We start from the raw sequence: 17,625 nt of genomic DNA on the forward strand, positions 1-17,625 counted from the left end.
AAATAACACTTTTTTAAAAATCCTCTCAAACCATACAAAACTAATAACTTATATTTCACCAAATAAACCTTCCACTACATTATAACCAGGGCTGACAATGATCCGAACCAACTCGGTATTTGTTCGAAATTTGATTCGTTATTTAGCTCGATAAACTTGGTTCATGAACCAAATGAGCCAAACTTGAGCTGGAAATTGAGCTCGTTAAATAAACGAACCAAACTCGAGTTGGATACAGTTCGACTCGTTAGGTTTATGAGCTAGCTCGATATACATATATACAAACTAATTTTTATGTTTATTATGACTCAAACATTATTTTTTATATTTATTGTTATTATATATATAAAGATTGTTATATTTATATGTATACAAAAATTTGTAATATTTTAAAAAAAATAATTAACTATTTAAGTTGTCCAAATTAACCAATTGAATTTAGCTGAACAGTTCGCGAACTTTAACCGAACCGAACTCGAGCTAAAAAAATAACTCGTATCGAACTCGAGTCGAGTTTCGAGCCGAACCAATCCTTATTGAGCTAAACCGAGTTGAATTTTGGTTCGACTCTGTTCAACTCGTTTCCAGCCCTAATTATAACCACGGAAGAATCTTGCCAAACATGCAATAGTTAAGAAAAAACTACCTTTATTTCTATTTTCTAGATATCAAATGTACAAGGCATAAGATAAGAGGCCCATGCCAACTGGGCTGTTTGTTCATTGAAAAAGCCCACCCCACATTGTCTTGGTAACTCCCAACATCACTTATTATTCTTACACATGTAGCCTCTTTCTCTGTCGTGTAACTTCTGGTAGTTTCTTCAACATCGTAATCTAAGAAAAATCATCGCCTCCATTTTCGACGCGACGGTAAGCACCTTTTTTCCGCTTTTCCAAAATCCTAATTACTCCATTTCCTTAATCCGTTTTCATCGGTAACGTTCTAGAATCTCCCAAACGCTGCGTAACACAGATCTTAGCACCGGAAACTGTAGCAACTTACCTTATGCTGAAATATCTGATCTTATAATGAGTTTTATTTATCATTTCATTTGTAATGTAATTGTGCTCGTTGCTTTGTTTTTATGTCAGTTTTCTGATACATTATATTAGTTGATGTATTATTATGTCATCTCAGCTATTAAATTACGTTTGTTTTTATGTGCAATCGATTTGAAGCTATATTTTAAATCATTGCGTTACGGTGCTTACATTTTTGTTGGAAATAAAACCTAATGTATCCATTTTGTGTGTCAGTTTCGTGTTTCAATTGCATTTCTATTGGGTCAGATTATTTGACTATTTCTACATGTTTTTTATGATTGGATAAATAAATGTATCAACTTATGTTAGTTCCAAAGTGTTTGCCTTAGTTGACACGTTGAGTGAGGACGAGTGGTGGTAACAATAATGGCGACAAGGTTCTTTATGATTTGTTTAGACGAGTGAATTGATGCATATAAGATATTCGCGTTTCATAGTTTGTTAGTGATTGACTTGTAATTTACTGGATTTTGTAATTTAATGACTTGGAAAAGCTGATTTATTGAGTTTTACATTGTATATCTTGTGCATGCTGACATATCAGTTGGGTTTTTCTTGTCAGTTTTTTTTTTGCATTGACCTGTTTACGGTCGATGTAGAATACTATATATTGCTGAATGGTTGTGAAATGGGATATACATAGTCTATCTTTTAATGCCGGGTAGAAATATATTTCGAATTGATATGGTCTTAAATATGCATTGTTTTGCAGTTTGGTATCCTTCTTTGTGGGGTTAGTTCTGTAAAATTCCTTGGTCGAAGGCTTTGTGGCTGACCAAATAGCATGGCGGATCAGGGCTCCAATGAAGGCTCGACTTCTGACAATGTTTCAGCCGAGTCTTCAGATTCAACTCTTCAGCTCAATATCAAGACTCTTGATTCCCACATCTATAGTTTTGAAGTGGACAGAAATGTGATTTATAATCTCCTTTCCTGCTGTTCTAATGTTTTCAAGTCCTTTTTTGTGATAGTATCTGTAAACTAGAGTATAACTAAAATTGTTCTTCAAAATTATTCCAGATGTCGGTTTCATCATTCAAAGAGAAAATTGCCAATGAAACAGGTGTTCCAACGAGCCGGCAACGACTGATATTTAGAGGAAAAGTATTAAAGGATGAGCACCTTCTTCTTGAGTATCGTATCCTTCAAATAGTAGAATACTATTTTCATCAGATTCATATTTAAATAAAATGCATTAAATACGTATCTTTTTATTCCACTTCCTTATTAGTTTGGCTTTCAAAAAACATGGACCACATGACACAAGGAAATAATATGGCTTGAAGCAAATAACAAAATGGGTAAGTGTTAAAGGTCTCATGACATGACGCAAACGACAGAATGGTTAAGTGTTAAAGTCTCATGTCAGTCGGGTATATAGAATCATTTATAATGACTTGGGGAACGCTTCTCCCATGAGCTAGCTTTTAGGTGGGAGTTAGGCTCAGTACTCTCATATAGTATCAAAACCTGTGCCGATATTGGGCCATTGTCAGATGCCAGTCCTGTATGGGTTGTGTTATGTGCTAAAATATCACATCAAATATTAGAGTAAAGAACCATTTATAATGACCTGAAAAACCATCCCCCAATGAGGTAGCTTTCACGGCGGAGTTAGGCCCTGTTATTCTAATCATGGTAGCCATAAAGATCTGTGTTTAATGCAAACCAGTGATGAAGGTGTATAGTTGAGCAGTTACTCTAGTGACGTCAAGCATTAATGGTGGGACAGTCTGGGACCGGCGATGGGGTTGGCGAAGTCTGTGCTCGGTGAAACTTACCTGATGTTTTGGATCCGAGATGGAGTGGAGAGCAGGGGAGACGAAACAGAAGACGCCGGTGGCTGTGGAAAAATAAGTGTTTTTTTGGTTTAACAATTAGGAGATGATGATGGAGAAACCATAATAATTTCTAAAAATAAATGTTCATAAAAAATAGGAAATTATAATGCATAGGAAATAAAGAATTTAATGAACATTTGAAATAATTGAAAATATATCAATTAATGCTTATGGTAAATTGGTAAGTTATTTATTTATACTGTTATTTTTATAGTTATGATTCTAATAGAAGTGAAGCTGTGGTGCTTATCTATTTTTATAACATAATCCTTAACCATTAAGATCTCGAAAATGGACATACGTTGCATTTAGTTGAAAGGCAACCAAATCAGTCACAGGTTTCCGGTACGAGTTCTGCTGAGCCAACTGTTACAAATGTTAACCAAGGTATAACTTAAGGCTGCACCCATGGTTATTTCTTCACCCTTCAGTTTTAAGCATTTTTTGTATATCAAGTTTTTGCTGTACTGCATTATTGATAAATAAATTTTATTATTTGGAAGGAAATGATGCTGGCTCGGGGGTTCCTCGTAATCGTGTTGGGACGATTTCACACAGTGTTGTTCTCGGGACTATTAATATGGAGGAACAAGGTGACAGCATGGTTCCTGACCTTAATAGGGTGCGCTCTCTGCATCTATCTTCGAGTTCATATTCATGGTTTTTATTGTATTCAGTTTTCAGATAGGTATAGGTGGGGTTGGTTTGCTTTGGTATTGCCTGAGAAACACTATTTTGCTTTCAGGTTATTGGGGCGGTCTTGAATTCTATTGGCATTGGTGGCCAGAACAGAAGTAGTGTTTCTAATGCTACACAAACTTCAGTTAGTATTACTTTTTGATTTAAAGGGTGACTGTGTTGCTATATTTTGTATTATTTGTGTAATTGTGTGATTTATTTGATTCCTTTATGCACATCTTCAATTTCCTTATCCATGTGTGACTATGAGTTAAGTACAAGCCATTTTGATTTATAAGCTTTTAAGTTTCTTGTTTTATGATATTGTCCTTGCAAAAATTGCAGGGTGAGTCTTATTTAAGGTTCATTATTGTTCTGCATGTTCAATTTTATTTTGCATGTGTCATGTAACAATCACATGCTTTAGTATCTACCTATCTATTTCAGGGGGCCTGTGGTTCTTAGCATATAATTTTGTCCTAATATTGTTAAATCTTAATATCTTATGAATGATTGTTTGCATAGTTTGAGTTTTTATTTTTGGATAAATAATAGCATGGTTAAATTGTCTTAATGCTATCAACAGTAATTAGTGTGGAGCTCAAACTTTTGCTTTCGAGTTGATAAATGGTGTTTTGCGTCATGCATCCTGCAATGAATGTCCTTTTGTCCTTTGAACGAAGTGGGTGTATTGTGTATATCTAACTTGTACTCCAATCTATCTGGTCAGGCTTCATCAGGGAGTGAAACTGAAGGTATACATGCTGGAAATTGGAACCTAGCTGGAAATCAAGCACAGTCTGGACAGACATTTCATGGTCAGGCATTCCAGTCTCTTCCTCAAGTTGTTCAGATTCCTGTTCCTGCGGGGGCCATACCTATTCCTTCGCTTAATGCAGTAAGAACATAGTCTCCCTTGTGCATCCCCTCTAAATTTTGTCTTGAAATTTATTGTGTTGCTGATAGCATTTAACTTTCCCCCCTTCATATTCTTTGTTTCAGCCAATCCCTCATTCATTGAACACACTGTCTGAGTTTATAAATAGCATGGAACACACACTATCACAAAATGGTATGGATGTTGAAACCATTGCCCTTTTTATTTTAAATTGAAAGAACATTGAAATATTTATTTATTTACTTTCCATGTATTTGAAATATTTATTTATTTACTTTCCATGTATTTGAAATATTTTTATTTGCTTATGCAGGTCATCGACCGAATCTGTCTTCAACTAACCCCAGAGATCAACAACTAGAATTGCCAACCAACGCACAAGGGTTGCCTACTATTGAAGCATTAAGCACCGTTGTGCATCACACAGAACAATTGCTCAGTGATCATGTTGTTGCTGCTTTATCTGTAATTAACATATCCCATCTCATTTACAAATATTCTGCCTAAACATTTTTTACTATTTGCAATTTTAGGATATTTGTTGTTACTCCATAAGCTATACAGACAGAGGCTCGTGTATAAATGCACAATATATATAAGCTTGGAGGAAATAGTATGAGATTAAAGTATTTGACATTTTGAGTATACTTCATTGGTAGCTAGTAAAAGAGTTTTAGTTATATGAACTGAAATATTTGAGAGCCTTTATAGTTTATGTTAGGTTCTTAATCTATGGTGGACTTTTGTATCTAACTAAACCTTTACTTAGTTGTTTCGAAGTATGCTAATTGTATTAGGGCTTGGACTTCCATGGAGGCATGACCTATGACAAGAACTCCAATGTTATCCACAACAACAACCAAGCTTAGTCCCACTAGGTAGGGTCGACTATATGGATCGAAGAACGTCATAATGCTCATGTCCATTGACAAAAACATTGATCTTTGAATCTTTCTTAATTGTTTCACCTATGGTTTTTCTTAGCCTTTCCGTGTCTCTAGAAATTGGACTAACATCTATTTGATCTAGTCTCCTTACTAGGGCTACTAGGTGTCTCCTCTATACATGCCCAAACCACTTAAGGTGCAATTCTACATCTTTCATACAACAAGGGCTATCCAATCTTTCTCCCTAATTCATCCATTCCTAATCCAACTCAACATTCTTCTCATTTATGTTGCATTGAGTTGATTCTCCTATTAACATTTCACTGCCTAACATTCAGTCCCATAAAACATTGCGATGTGTGGTAAAATTTTCTCTTAAGCTTGAGTGACACATTTCTATCACATGATGCACTCGGCCATTTCATCCACCCCACTTGAATCACATGATTTACATCTCCCTCAATTTCCCTGCCCTGTTGCAAGATTGACCCAAGATACTTAAATATAATGACTTGTGATATGATATGATCTCTGATGTCATCCATCATATTTAAATGTGTGGTACTAGTGCAAGGCACCTAGTACCTAGGAGATGTATTTATCGCGTGCTCTCGTTGTATAGAACCTCTAATTGCCTGATATCTTATCGTCTGACCCTGACCATGTAGTATGATGCAATGATACTTAAATCTAACAGAATCATAGTGTAAAACTACTATTTAACACACAAATTTTGTTATTGTGATGAAGAACATATTTAATTGTAGGATTTGTTAAGTGTAAACTATCCTTGTTATCTTTTTCCTCTATCTTATCTGATTGTGTTTTACTTGTAATTTGCGACTCAAGCATATTGCAGGACGCTTGGACCGAGACGGAACATCTTCTGATTTAAGTATAAGGGGTCAAATTCAGTCAGAATCAGTGCAAACAGGACTTGCTATGCAGCATTTAGGTGCACTTCTTCTCGAGCTTGGCCGAACAATGTTGACACTGCGTATGGGGCAGTCTTATGTATGGTTTAATCCCTTTTCTTGCGATTCGGTTTACTTTATTGTATCAACACTCAACATATGGTTTAATCTTTTTCATGACCAAATGCTTACATTGCATATGGAACAATCTTAACTCCTATGTATGGTTTAATCATTTTCTTTTGATTTGGTTTACTTTATTGTACCAACATTTGTTATTCATGGTCATAGTCATGTTTCAGGCAGAATCTGCTGTTAATGCTGGACCAGCAGTTTATATTTCACCATCAGGACCGAATCCTATAATGGTGCAGGTTTGTCATTTATGTCAATCTATTCTTGTTTAATAAATGGTGATGACTGACCAATTATTTAATCATTAGCTGAGGTTTTGATCAAGTTGATAAACATGCATTAAATATGGACAAAAGTGGAACTCAAGATTTTATATGAATAGCTTGGTTTAACACCAGATTGTTGATAATGGATTGAAGATTAAAAGGAAGACACTGGACTATGTCTTAATTATGCTTTTTTATGGAAAAATTAATTGTGCAACATGCATCTTCAAAACGTACTGGTTTTTCAATTCCACATACGATTTTTTTAATACTCAACTCTTAATATACTAAACTGTATGAGGTTCACGAGTTTACTCCCTCAATCATAGAAAGTGGCACCAAGTTGGTCTTCCAACAAAGGTTATCATCAATTTACCCTATCAACGTAGAAAGTAACATCAACCTAGTCCCCAAATCAGAATTTCCGTTAACATGTGAAGCACCAATATTGATGCACATATCAAATATGATATGTATCTGATTGACTGATATGATGGTCCACATATTTTGAAAATATAGGATACTATATGTTAGGAGATATGTCTACAAAAAAATTCATAGTATAATAAATTATAATTGCAATCCCAAATACCCAGGAGAATAATAATGCTAGTGTTTCACAGGCTACCATGACTTCTAATATCTTGCAATGGGAATATTAATACAAGAAAGTAATACCATAACACTACTTGTGTTACACAAGTATAAGAATAATAAAAGTAAGAGCATAAACGAAGGAGTGAACTCAATGAAGGGCCAAAAGCGATATAATAAGCGAGGCACTTGTTGCATAAACGAAGGAGCACAAAACCAGATCTGGACGAGGAGAAGAACAACATACCTATGGCATATGGCTATATGGTTGCAACAGTTCTCAGTTGGCGGCATGGTGGACACATATCCACATTGAATTGAAGCGTTATTGGGATTCTGAAGTATTCCCCGTTATTTTTACGAAAATGAATCGGGCCCAAAACATTCTCGTATCAGATTTGCATCTTATTTTTGTTTTTTCTCCTATTATTTTGTGGATACTTTGTGAATACATAACCACAACAAATCGAATCATATCGGTATCAGATACATGTCCAATACTGATACGAGCGGGGGAATAAGGGTGTCCATGCTTCATAGCCATTACAGTGTTCTGATAGGTGTTGCATAAAAGGATAAATTGGATTCACTTCCATTGCTTATTTCACGTTTCTGTCTGGTCTATTTGGTAGTAAAAACAAGTATGCACCCTGATTCTATATTCTCTTCGTAACAGCCAATTTTAGATAGTGGAACACTCTAGTATAGCAAGGGAGACATAGACTTTCTTTTCATCTCTTACAAACTGATCGCTGTTATCTAGTAAACTGAAACATCTCTTGCCTCACATTTGATGATCACTTTATTTGACCTTGTTCTTGGCTGTTTTGTTTGTTTGAGTATTTTTATAATGGTTGTTTCTGGCTCCACTGATATTTTGTTATATGCAGCCCTTTCCACTTCAGACAAGCTCCCTCTTTAGTGGTCCTGTTCCTTCAACTCCTCCAACATCTGGCGCTGTTGGTATTGGAAGTGTTCCTAGGAACGTAAACATCCATATACATGCTGGTAAGCAAAACTATTTATGCCTATACCTATAAGCTATTCAACAATATATAACTTGTTTCCTATCAGGTACCTCTCTTGCACCAATTATTTCATCAATTGGTTCTAGGCCAAATAATGGAGAAGGGATAGGAGGTGAACTCCATAGTGAGCCTGGCTCTGGTGTTGGAGTTGCTAGCAGCACACAAACTGGGTTTGGTCTTTCTACTTCACAGCCACCTTCTGATTCAACTCCATTGTCATCATCGGTTGTAGCTGAAATCACTTCTCACATTAGTGACATTCTTGGTACTATGCAAAGAGATAACACAGAGCTGTCATCTGCTGATCCAACTCCATTGTCATCATCAGTTTTAGATGAAATCAATTCTCGCCTTAATAACATTCTTGGTGATATGCAAGGAGATATCACAGATCTGTCAGGTGGTTACCAATTTATTGCTTAATTATATAGTGTCTCAATAGCATTTAATTTTCAAAACTGTTTTGCATTCTATCAGGTTTAGAATCAACTGGTCCGCACTTGCCTGCCAGTTCTGAATCACGGCCTGCACCGGGAAACGAACAGCTGGGTACCATGGACGTGAATGGCTTTGGGGTATCTTCGGTTGGTTGTACTTCTGAAAGTGGAGTACAGAAGGTAGTACTTTTGCCTACACTTGGTGATATATCTGTCACCTACAAGCATACATTTTAATTGACTAACATCAACTTCTCAATAACATTCAGCCCCAATCAGAGGCAGTCCAAACCTGTTGTAGTGATGAGAGAGACGATTCAGTTGACAAGTTTGTTTCTGATCAAGTTTCTTCAAGGGGAGAAACAATAACAAAATCAGAAAAAGTACAAGGTGCTCCATCTGTAAGTGAAGAACAAGATGCAACTGAACCTGCCAAAGCTGCTCCATTAGGATTGGGCATGAGTGGTCTGGAGCGTAAAGTAAGTTTATTGGTTATGCTATTGTGAATAATAAGTCCAAAATTTCAATCCCGTGGCTTGTTATGTCAATAGATTTGTTTGCTGTGATGTTCAAATGGTTTTTGCATAGTTTTTAAAGGCTTGTGTAAATCTTCTCCCCTTCTAATTTATATATTGCTGTTTTTAAAGTTTCGTGCTATTATATATGTTAAACAGCAATCCCTTACACCTATATATATATTTCATCTATTTAAACACAATACATTATCCAGGATTTACTGCTATAATCAATTCAAAATAGAAACCCTTTAAACATCAGCGCAAGTGACTTACAGGGTTTAGGACTTGGGTGTTGTATCAAGGATCGTGCTAGTTTCTTACTATACACTAATTTGAAACTGAAAATTTTAGATTTTAGTTGTTTTATGAGACTGACTGAACTGACACCTTGTTTGATGTCAGAAGATTTCATTTTGATGTGTCAGTCTAAATTCTAGCACTAGATCCCATTCCTTGGGTTGTTGTGCAGGCATTACATGTTGATGGAGCCACCCAAGAGCTTAACACTCAAACCATCTTACATGCTCTCATTATTTGGAAGTTCATATAATGTAGGAATTTTGAAACTCATTCTTTTGACCTGAAGCTATTTCTGATGCACATCCAGCACCATATTAAGTTTATTGCATGTGGGTTTTGTTTTTAATAAAGATTAGTATAGAGACTTCAATATGCCAGGATAGGTACTATTTAATTGTGCTCCCCACCAACCATCCCTGTCCTCTGTCCATCTGCTTGATGGGTATGTCAGTCTCCTCGTTTAAGCCCCTTCTCCATAGTGTTTGACAGTATTTTCTGAAATGTTTCTTTATTTTAATAACTTTATTATTTATGGTGGTGCTGGGTGGGGATATTGGTTTACTTATAATTTGGGAACATGTATTTCAGAAAATGAAAATCTGAAAACAAGTTATTCAGAGGGTGCACCATGCCGAAAAGAAAATATAATTTTTTTAATCAAATATTGAGCTGCATGGAGTGTGTTAATTGTTATGTAATTTTTATTAATAGCTTGTTTGTGCTTTAGCCTGGGCCTTGGTGGGTCTGATTTGGAACTTCTACATCTTGTGTTCTTTTATCACATTTCATTACTATCCTTGGCTCCCATCCTTCATATAAAATCTTAAATTATTACTAATCAATTTTGTTGCAAAAAACAGAAGCGATCTCGCCCTCAACCTCCTGCAGGCAAGGGTGCTGGTGGTGAACCATCTAGTTCTTCTGCCAATCAAAGTCAGCAAACTAGAACAGATGGTCAACAAATATTGCAAGCTCTTGCCAGTCATGGATCTGCTCTGAATTTGAGAAATCCTAACGGGCCATCCCAGCAGCCCTTGCCCTCTGGTGATAACCAGATTGATATGGCTGGTTTAATGTCTCAGGTTTTGCATAGCCCCGCTATGAATGGTTTGTTGTCAGGGGTTTCACAGCAAACTAGAGTTGACTCACCTGATGGCTTGAGGAATATGTTGCAACAGTTCACACAGAATCCTCAGATGATGAACACAGTCAATGAAATTGCTGAACAGGTTGGCGGCGAGGATATAGGAAATATGTTTGCTGGAATGGAAAGAGGGCAAGGTGGCGGTATTGACTTGTCAAGGATGTTTCAACAGATGATGCCAGTTGTATCTCGAGTCCTTGGTGGGGGAAGTCCTCCCCCACTCTTCTCTGCAGCAGAACCACAGCCCCAGGCGTCCCACAGAGATGAAAATTCTTATAATCGAAGTTTACAGGTTTGTACACATGTATTACCTTACAATATGGTCCAATGAGAAGGGCAGGTGCTCATCAAAGGGGAGAAAATGACATTTTAAAATCCTTGGTGGATAAATTGAAGGGCCAAACCTAAGGGTTATTTGATTCCTCCCTGTGTAGTTTACACCTTTGGCAATTTGGTTTTTGGGAAATTGGCTATAAAGGATGTTTAGTATTTGTGAACAATGAAAAAACTTGAAAGTTTTGCTTTCTCTTTCTAAGTGAACATAGACCACCTCTTACAATTATGACTTAGTGTTCAATTTTTTTATGGGAACACCAAAGCAACATTATCCATTTTTCTCTAAGTTGCAATGCCATAATAGTGCCATCTCTTATGATCATTTCCTTATCTTCCACATATTTCAGCTTGACCTTCAACCAGTGGTAGAGAGGATTGAGCGGCTGAGTCCACCTATGGATGTTTTCCGTGCTGTTGCTGAAAATGCTATCCATGTATCTGGCAATGGAAGTGCTTCTAATGATCTTCTGGACGAGTTATGCAGCAATGAGAGTCTTGTTGGTGTAAGTATTCATATATGTTCTGTGCCCTTGGTGCGCTTGAAGCTGCATTCTTGCACTTATGTTATAGAAACCACTTCTGTTAAATTTTTGCATAATGTTTTGTGCATAAACACTTCTGATTTTGACTTTCTTGGTTGTGCAGGAATATGTGAAGATGTTACGAAATGATGTAAAGCAACGATACAAGGGACATTCTGAGTTGGACAAGTCCTAATTCCAGCATGTGTGGATATGTATTTTCTGCTTCACTTTCTATTTTATGTCATAGCTCTAATCCTTTCTGAAAGTCCTTCCGTGAATTAAATGATTAATATGATTAATTGGTCTGGATCATTTTCACCGACTTCCAGATCGTGTGAAAATTTAGTATACACTATGCCTGATGGTTTGTTCAAATGTATCATTGAGGTGTTTAGTTGCCTCCACTGTCATATATTTATGCCCTTTTGACTATATATCATCTTTTGTCCTCAATTTGGAATTTCAGACAATGTATGATGTTTTAATGTAATATGACTTCATTGACTTGTGCATCTTATGCTTCCATTGTTCTCAGTTTCTGAGTGGCTGAATTTGATTGCGTTTCAACATCTTATTGTTTTCTGTTTCTTGAGACCATGCATGCAAGAGTCTGCTTTACTGTGTCAGTTCTCTAATGTACCGTTTGGATAAAATTTTAAATAGGTAATGTATTTATTTAGAGGAATTTAAATGAACTGACACGGGAAAATGATTTGTGTACTGTGGCTTGAGGAGTGGTGAGCTTCTAATTAAATTTTCAATTATTTTCTGCAAGTTTATTTATTCATAATTTTTAATTATTTTCTATTTAAGCATGTGAATGTACTCCATATGCTCCGTCCTAGATGGTACTTTTAAAAAAATTACACATATAAATAACCCTTTAGACCATGATTGATGATAAACCCTGAGAAGTTGACAAGGATTGAATTTCGGGATGGGTATGAGACTCGATATGAAGATCTATGTTGAATTGATGATAGTGATTGAAAGGCTATGCCTGCCCTATTAAACTAAAGGGATAAATGGCTAAGTTATCAAGCAGTGTGTGGTCATCTAAAGGGTGTATACACTTTTAGGAGGGTTCGAATTCTTGAAGATAGGCAATGGTTTTTTTCATGGTGAAATTTGATTTTTGAGGTGGACTCACGGAAGGCAATGGATGATGGTCATTATATGCTTTATGATCATTGCCTTGTCATTCAAAAATTGACACCAGAGTTCGTTTAGTTTTTCTGGAAGGCAGGCAAGTGAAATTTGGTTTTTAGAGGGCAGTGAAGGAAAGTAAACGACTTGAAAATCATAAAAAATACTTATAAGATGACTCTAAAACTTTCATTTTTCATTTCCTTCCTACCAAAAAATTTGCAAACGTATATCCTTAGTGAGTTCATAAAGGTTGTACCAATGGTTAGGGTTTATAGCATGCCTTTGGAATCTACAAAGGGTGCGTGACATCCATGTATTAAAGAACACAATATGAATTGATGCTGAAATCCCGATGCATGTCTATTTCTCTTGGAAAGACATTTGCAACGTCTTCTAGTGTCAAACTGGATGTGGTTGAGTAGCGTCTTGTTTCTTGGCACTCCACTAAATTAATGTTGATGGTAGTTCTTTGGAAAACCCAAAGATAATAATAATCTGTGGCTTCATGATAGGTGAATTTTTTAGGGACTATTGGAGTGGCATCAAGTCTCTAGAAAGAACTTCTAGCTTTAAAGAGTAGTTTAGGTCTAGGTTGGAACGAAGGATTGAGGTCTTGCATCTGCCATACCAATCCCATTCTAGCTTTGAGTATAATAACCAAAAGGGTCACATTTTAACCTTTACTTTAGCTTGGTTTTAGCTATACGTCTCTTGCTTGACATATACTCATCCACTTCGTTGCAGCCTATTCTAAGAGAGGAAATGCTTGTGGGAGTGGGGACTGGCTAGCGAAGAATGAGTCTAGTTCGGGTTGAGGACTTAAGTCTGGGACCAGGTACCGAGGAACGGTTTTGTTATAGAATAGTTGTTTGTTAACTTTTTTGGTTGGGTGCGACTAACTTGTGAATTACAAGTTAGTTCGCTTCCAAGCAAATTGTTTCTTTAGTTATTAGATTGAATGATCCTTAATCTGATCCAATAAATTTGGGATTAGCCACTATTTTTGTCTAGAAGTCATGATAACACAATACAAATTCTATTTAGTTTAAAAGTTGTGATAATAAAATACGACTTATGTTTAGTTTAAAAGTTGTTATAAGCTATCACGACTTCTACACTGAAGTTGTTATAGGTCTTCACAACTTCTAGACTGAAGTCGTTGTAGGCCATCACGACTTCTACACTGAAGTCTTTGCAGGTTATCACGACTTCTACACTAAAGTCGTTATTGGCCATCACAATTTCACATTGAAGTTATACTCACTAAAACCAAATTAACCTTCACTAGAAGGTGTAGTATACCATTACGACTCCTACACTAAAGTCGTATATAATGTCACCATGACTTCTAAAATGTGCACAAACAATAACCGGTAACCAATTTTTTTTATACAACGACTATAAAGCAATTTGCTTCTAAGAGAACTAATATTAGGGATGACAATAGGCACGGGTAGTAGCTATCCGCTTTCCATTTTGAAATAGGAGTGCATTACCTATACTCGCCTATACCATACGGGTACCGTGTCCGGGTATTTCTTGTTACTATTGGGTTTCCTATATTATCAATGAATTTTTATCTTTCTACTTCTATTATGTTCCAAATGAGATGAAACTTAATTATTTTTGTTCCTTTTGATTGGATATTTGGTAAAAATACTAAATCTATTGGAGTTTTCTATTTTTGTAATTTACTATTCTCATTTCATTAACAAAAGTATATATTTTTCTTTGAAAGACATGTATGTTTCTACAAATATTATTATATATGTAGGGAGTTTTACCACCAAATTTAATAAAAGATGTAAACAAGGTAAAAAATTGTAAACAAAATAAAAGGAATATGTACATAATGTAATGAAGGTTAGGGTAGTGTACTTTTTATTTTCATTAAATATAATATAGTAATCGTATAAATAATGGGGACCCGCATACACACGTATTATAATACTCATATCTGCACGTATGTACTACGACTATTTTTTAAAACTCGTTAGTAAACCTGCAGGTACTTGTTTGTAACCTATATTCGTGCTCGTATAGGTTTTACCTACGGGTATCCATGAGTACATATTTTTTTGTCATCCCTATAGGTTTTACCTATTTGTAACCCAAATCCACTTGAAGATGATGATGGGCAGACCTGTCACGAAGTTGAAATCTATTACGCAGGTACTCTTGAAAAACATGATGAGGATCATTGATATCCCCTTCGTGTCATTTTCCACATGATCATTAGAATAGTCAAAATTACCACCATATGTGTCTCTTTCATCTTCAACAATCATATTATGCAATATAATGCACACATACATTATACGTCCCAATTGATCGTAATGTCACGCTCGAGCTGGACAACGTATGATTGTAAATCGAGCTTGAAGCACTTCAAATGCTCGTTCGATATCCTTCCTAGCGCTTTCCTATTTTTTGATAAATAACTGCCTCTTGATTCCTTGTGCTAGTGGGATGCTTTTAATGAAAGTAGCCCACTCCGAATAAATGCCATCTACAAGGTAGTACCCTAAATTATATTCTTATTGATTAATGACATAATGCATCTTCATAGCTCGTCCTTGCAGCACATCTCTAAAGACGTTGGACTGATTTAGAACATTAATATCATTATTTGAATCAACAACCCCGAAAAATGCATGCCAAATCCATTAGTCTTAAGAAGCCACTGCTTCAAGCATCACTGTTGGTACACCATGGTCAACGTGATAGAACTGTCCTTTCAAAGCTATAGGACAATTCTTCCACTCCCAATGCATGCAATTGATACTACCTAACATTCCTGGAAAGCCATGTGCCTCCCCCATTCGTAGTAGACGCTCAATGTCATCATTATTGGGCCTTCTTAAGTGTGTATTTCCAAAGACCTTTATCACGCCACGTATAAACTTGTCGAAACATTCCAACGGTGTGCTCTCTGCCATTCTCACATAGTCGTCATTAATATCTAACACTTGATCCATATGCTAACATTCAAATAACACTAGTATACTTTTGTAATGGTGAAAATCCGTGTCGCCCAGTTGCGTCAGACCTATTTCGGAAATACTCATCATCCTCAAAAAGAGCTTCTACAATGCGCATGAACACATGTTTACACATTCGAAACCTTCGCCGGAATTGCTCATCGGTGTATACTGGATTTATAGAGAAATAATCATTAAATAATCGGGCATGACCTTCTTCACGTTTCCGTTCTGTTCTATGACTCTTCGTTTCCCTTTATGCTCAGTAGAGCTTCCTACTTGTTCCTCCCTTTCGATGTCACAAACAAGCATCATTAGTTGCTCGTCAATGTCATCATTCATGAAATTCATGAATTGCCACTCGATGTTATTTTCCATGTTGGAAGGGTTAGTAGGATTCATAGAGATGGAGATGGATATGAATAAGAAGGTTATGGAGATGGAGAGAAGATTGGTGGGAAATATGTGAGAATGTTAAGAATTTTATAGGACTTATGGAATAACGGCTAGTTCACAACAGCTAGTTTTACAACGACTAGTTTACAACGGCTAGTTTGACAAAAACAAATAACATAGTTATATTTAGATTGAAATACATAACTCAAGTACACTTAAAATTGAAATATATAATGAAAGTACACTTAAAAAAATACATCAAAATACATAATTAAAATACATTTAATTAAAAAATATAAATCAAAGTCCATATTTTGTTTTGATTATGTTGCACATTTCATGCGCTCGTTTTTAAAACTCTGTCATCCCGGATGTATCTTGAGTGAGTATTTGTAAGTCGGTGACCTTTAATCTTTCCGCATCCACCTCGAGCTTTTTCCTCTCTAACTCAATCTTTTCCTTCTCTAGTTGGAGTTTTCTTTCTTCAATACGTATATATTGACGTGTAAATTCTGACATGTAGCCAAGTTTTACATTTGCTATTTCTTTCAATTTTTCAAAACTTGCGGTGGCATCAGAAGACGAGACAACTTTTTTCTCTTTCCCCTTTTTTTAGCTGCCTTTTGACCAATTGAACATTCCATAAAAGGCAAAGTTGGGTTGCAATCTCCAGTAGTAGGAGTTTTCGAGTTAGACGATAATGTGTATGCCCCAGACTCAGAATTCTTTGTTCTCTTTGACGAACCTTGAGTTGCACCACCTACCTATTTCACATGATCTTTCATCATAAACCATGCGTGGTCCAACATGAACTTCTCTTTGTTATCTTGACGATAAATTTCCTTTGCTTTTTCCATGATGTCAGACTCGGAGCTTCTACTTGTCCTATTTTCTGTAGCTTGCTTGTAGCACCCAACAAATCTTTGAACTACCTTGTTCAATCTGTGCCAACGAGATTTTATTGAACCACCGCCCTTGGTCCCATATTCTTCGACCGATATTCGTTGTATGTAAGTGTTACTTTATTCCAAAAATATTCGGATTTTTGGTCGATTCCTTTGGCAGAATCCCTCGAAATGTTTAAATATGATTGAATGAAAACTTTATCTTCCTCTTGCAAGAATCTTTCTCTAGGCTTTGTCTTCTCCTGCTTACTAGAACCTCCTCCTTCATCAAGATTAATTGATTCTAATCCACCTTGAGTACAAAATAGTGGATCTTGAGACTCATGAGATGACCCAATAAGTGTTTTTGGGTTGTTGTGAAATGATTGCACGTCACTAGTACTCATGGCGGGGTTGCTTGGTGGTAATTGAAACATTGGATGTTGATATGGGAATGACATTGCAGAAAATCGATGATTTCCAATAGTTGAGTTAGTTTATGGATTTTGGTTGGGAATGTTTTGGTTGATTTGAGTACTTGGGAAATGTTGTAAAAATTTCCTAATAGCATTTAAATCATATTGATTAGGATCCATTAGCAAATGAGAAAAAAAAATTCAAAACTTGATTGTGAGAAAATTTAAATAGATTAAACAAGGGAAAATTTGA

General features: G+C 36.0%; 1 protein-coding gene across 2 annotated transcripts; it reads left to right on the top strand.

The window, feature by feature from the left end:
• LOC109325669 (large proline-rich protein BAG6-like) lies at positions 787 to 12,058 on the top strand. Of its 2 annotated transcripts, none has more exons than XM_019558165.1 (19): positions 787 to 872; positions 1,759 to 1,959; positions 2,067 to 2,184; positions 3,170 to 3,274; positions 3,391 to 3,509; positions 3,633 to 3,710; positions 4,296 to 4,463; positions 4,568 to 4,637; positions 4,777 to 4,928; positions 6,200 to 6,364; positions 6,567 to 6,638; positions 8,150 to 8,267; positions 8,334 to 8,486; positions 8,589 to 8,690; positions 8,771 to 8,904; positions 8,994 to 9,203; positions 10,403 to 10,978; positions 11,370 to 11,525; positions 11,668 to 12,058. In XM_019558165.1, the coding sequence occupies exons 2-19, from the start codon at positions 1,831 to 1,833 to the stop codon at positions 11,737 to 11,739; spliced, it is 2,697 nt and encodes an 898-aa protein (XP_019413710.1). In that variant the 5' UTR covers positions 787 to 872; positions 1,759 to 1,830; the 3' UTR covers positions 11,740 to 12,058. The 2 variants fall into 2 exon arrangements, with proteins under 2 accessions (XP_019413710.1, XP_019413709.1); XM_019558164.1 differs by having other exon boundaries at positions 8,589 to 8,687; positions 8,765 to 8,904.

Source organism: Lupinus angustifolius, chromosome LG13, assembly GCF_001865875.1.
Source record: "Lupinus angustifolius cultivar Tanjil chromosome LG13, LupAngTanjil_v1.0, whole genome shotgun sequence".
NCBI classification, from domain to species: Eukaryota; Viridiplantae; Streptophyta; class Magnoliopsida; order Fabales; family Fabaceae; genus Lupinus; species Lupinus angustifolius.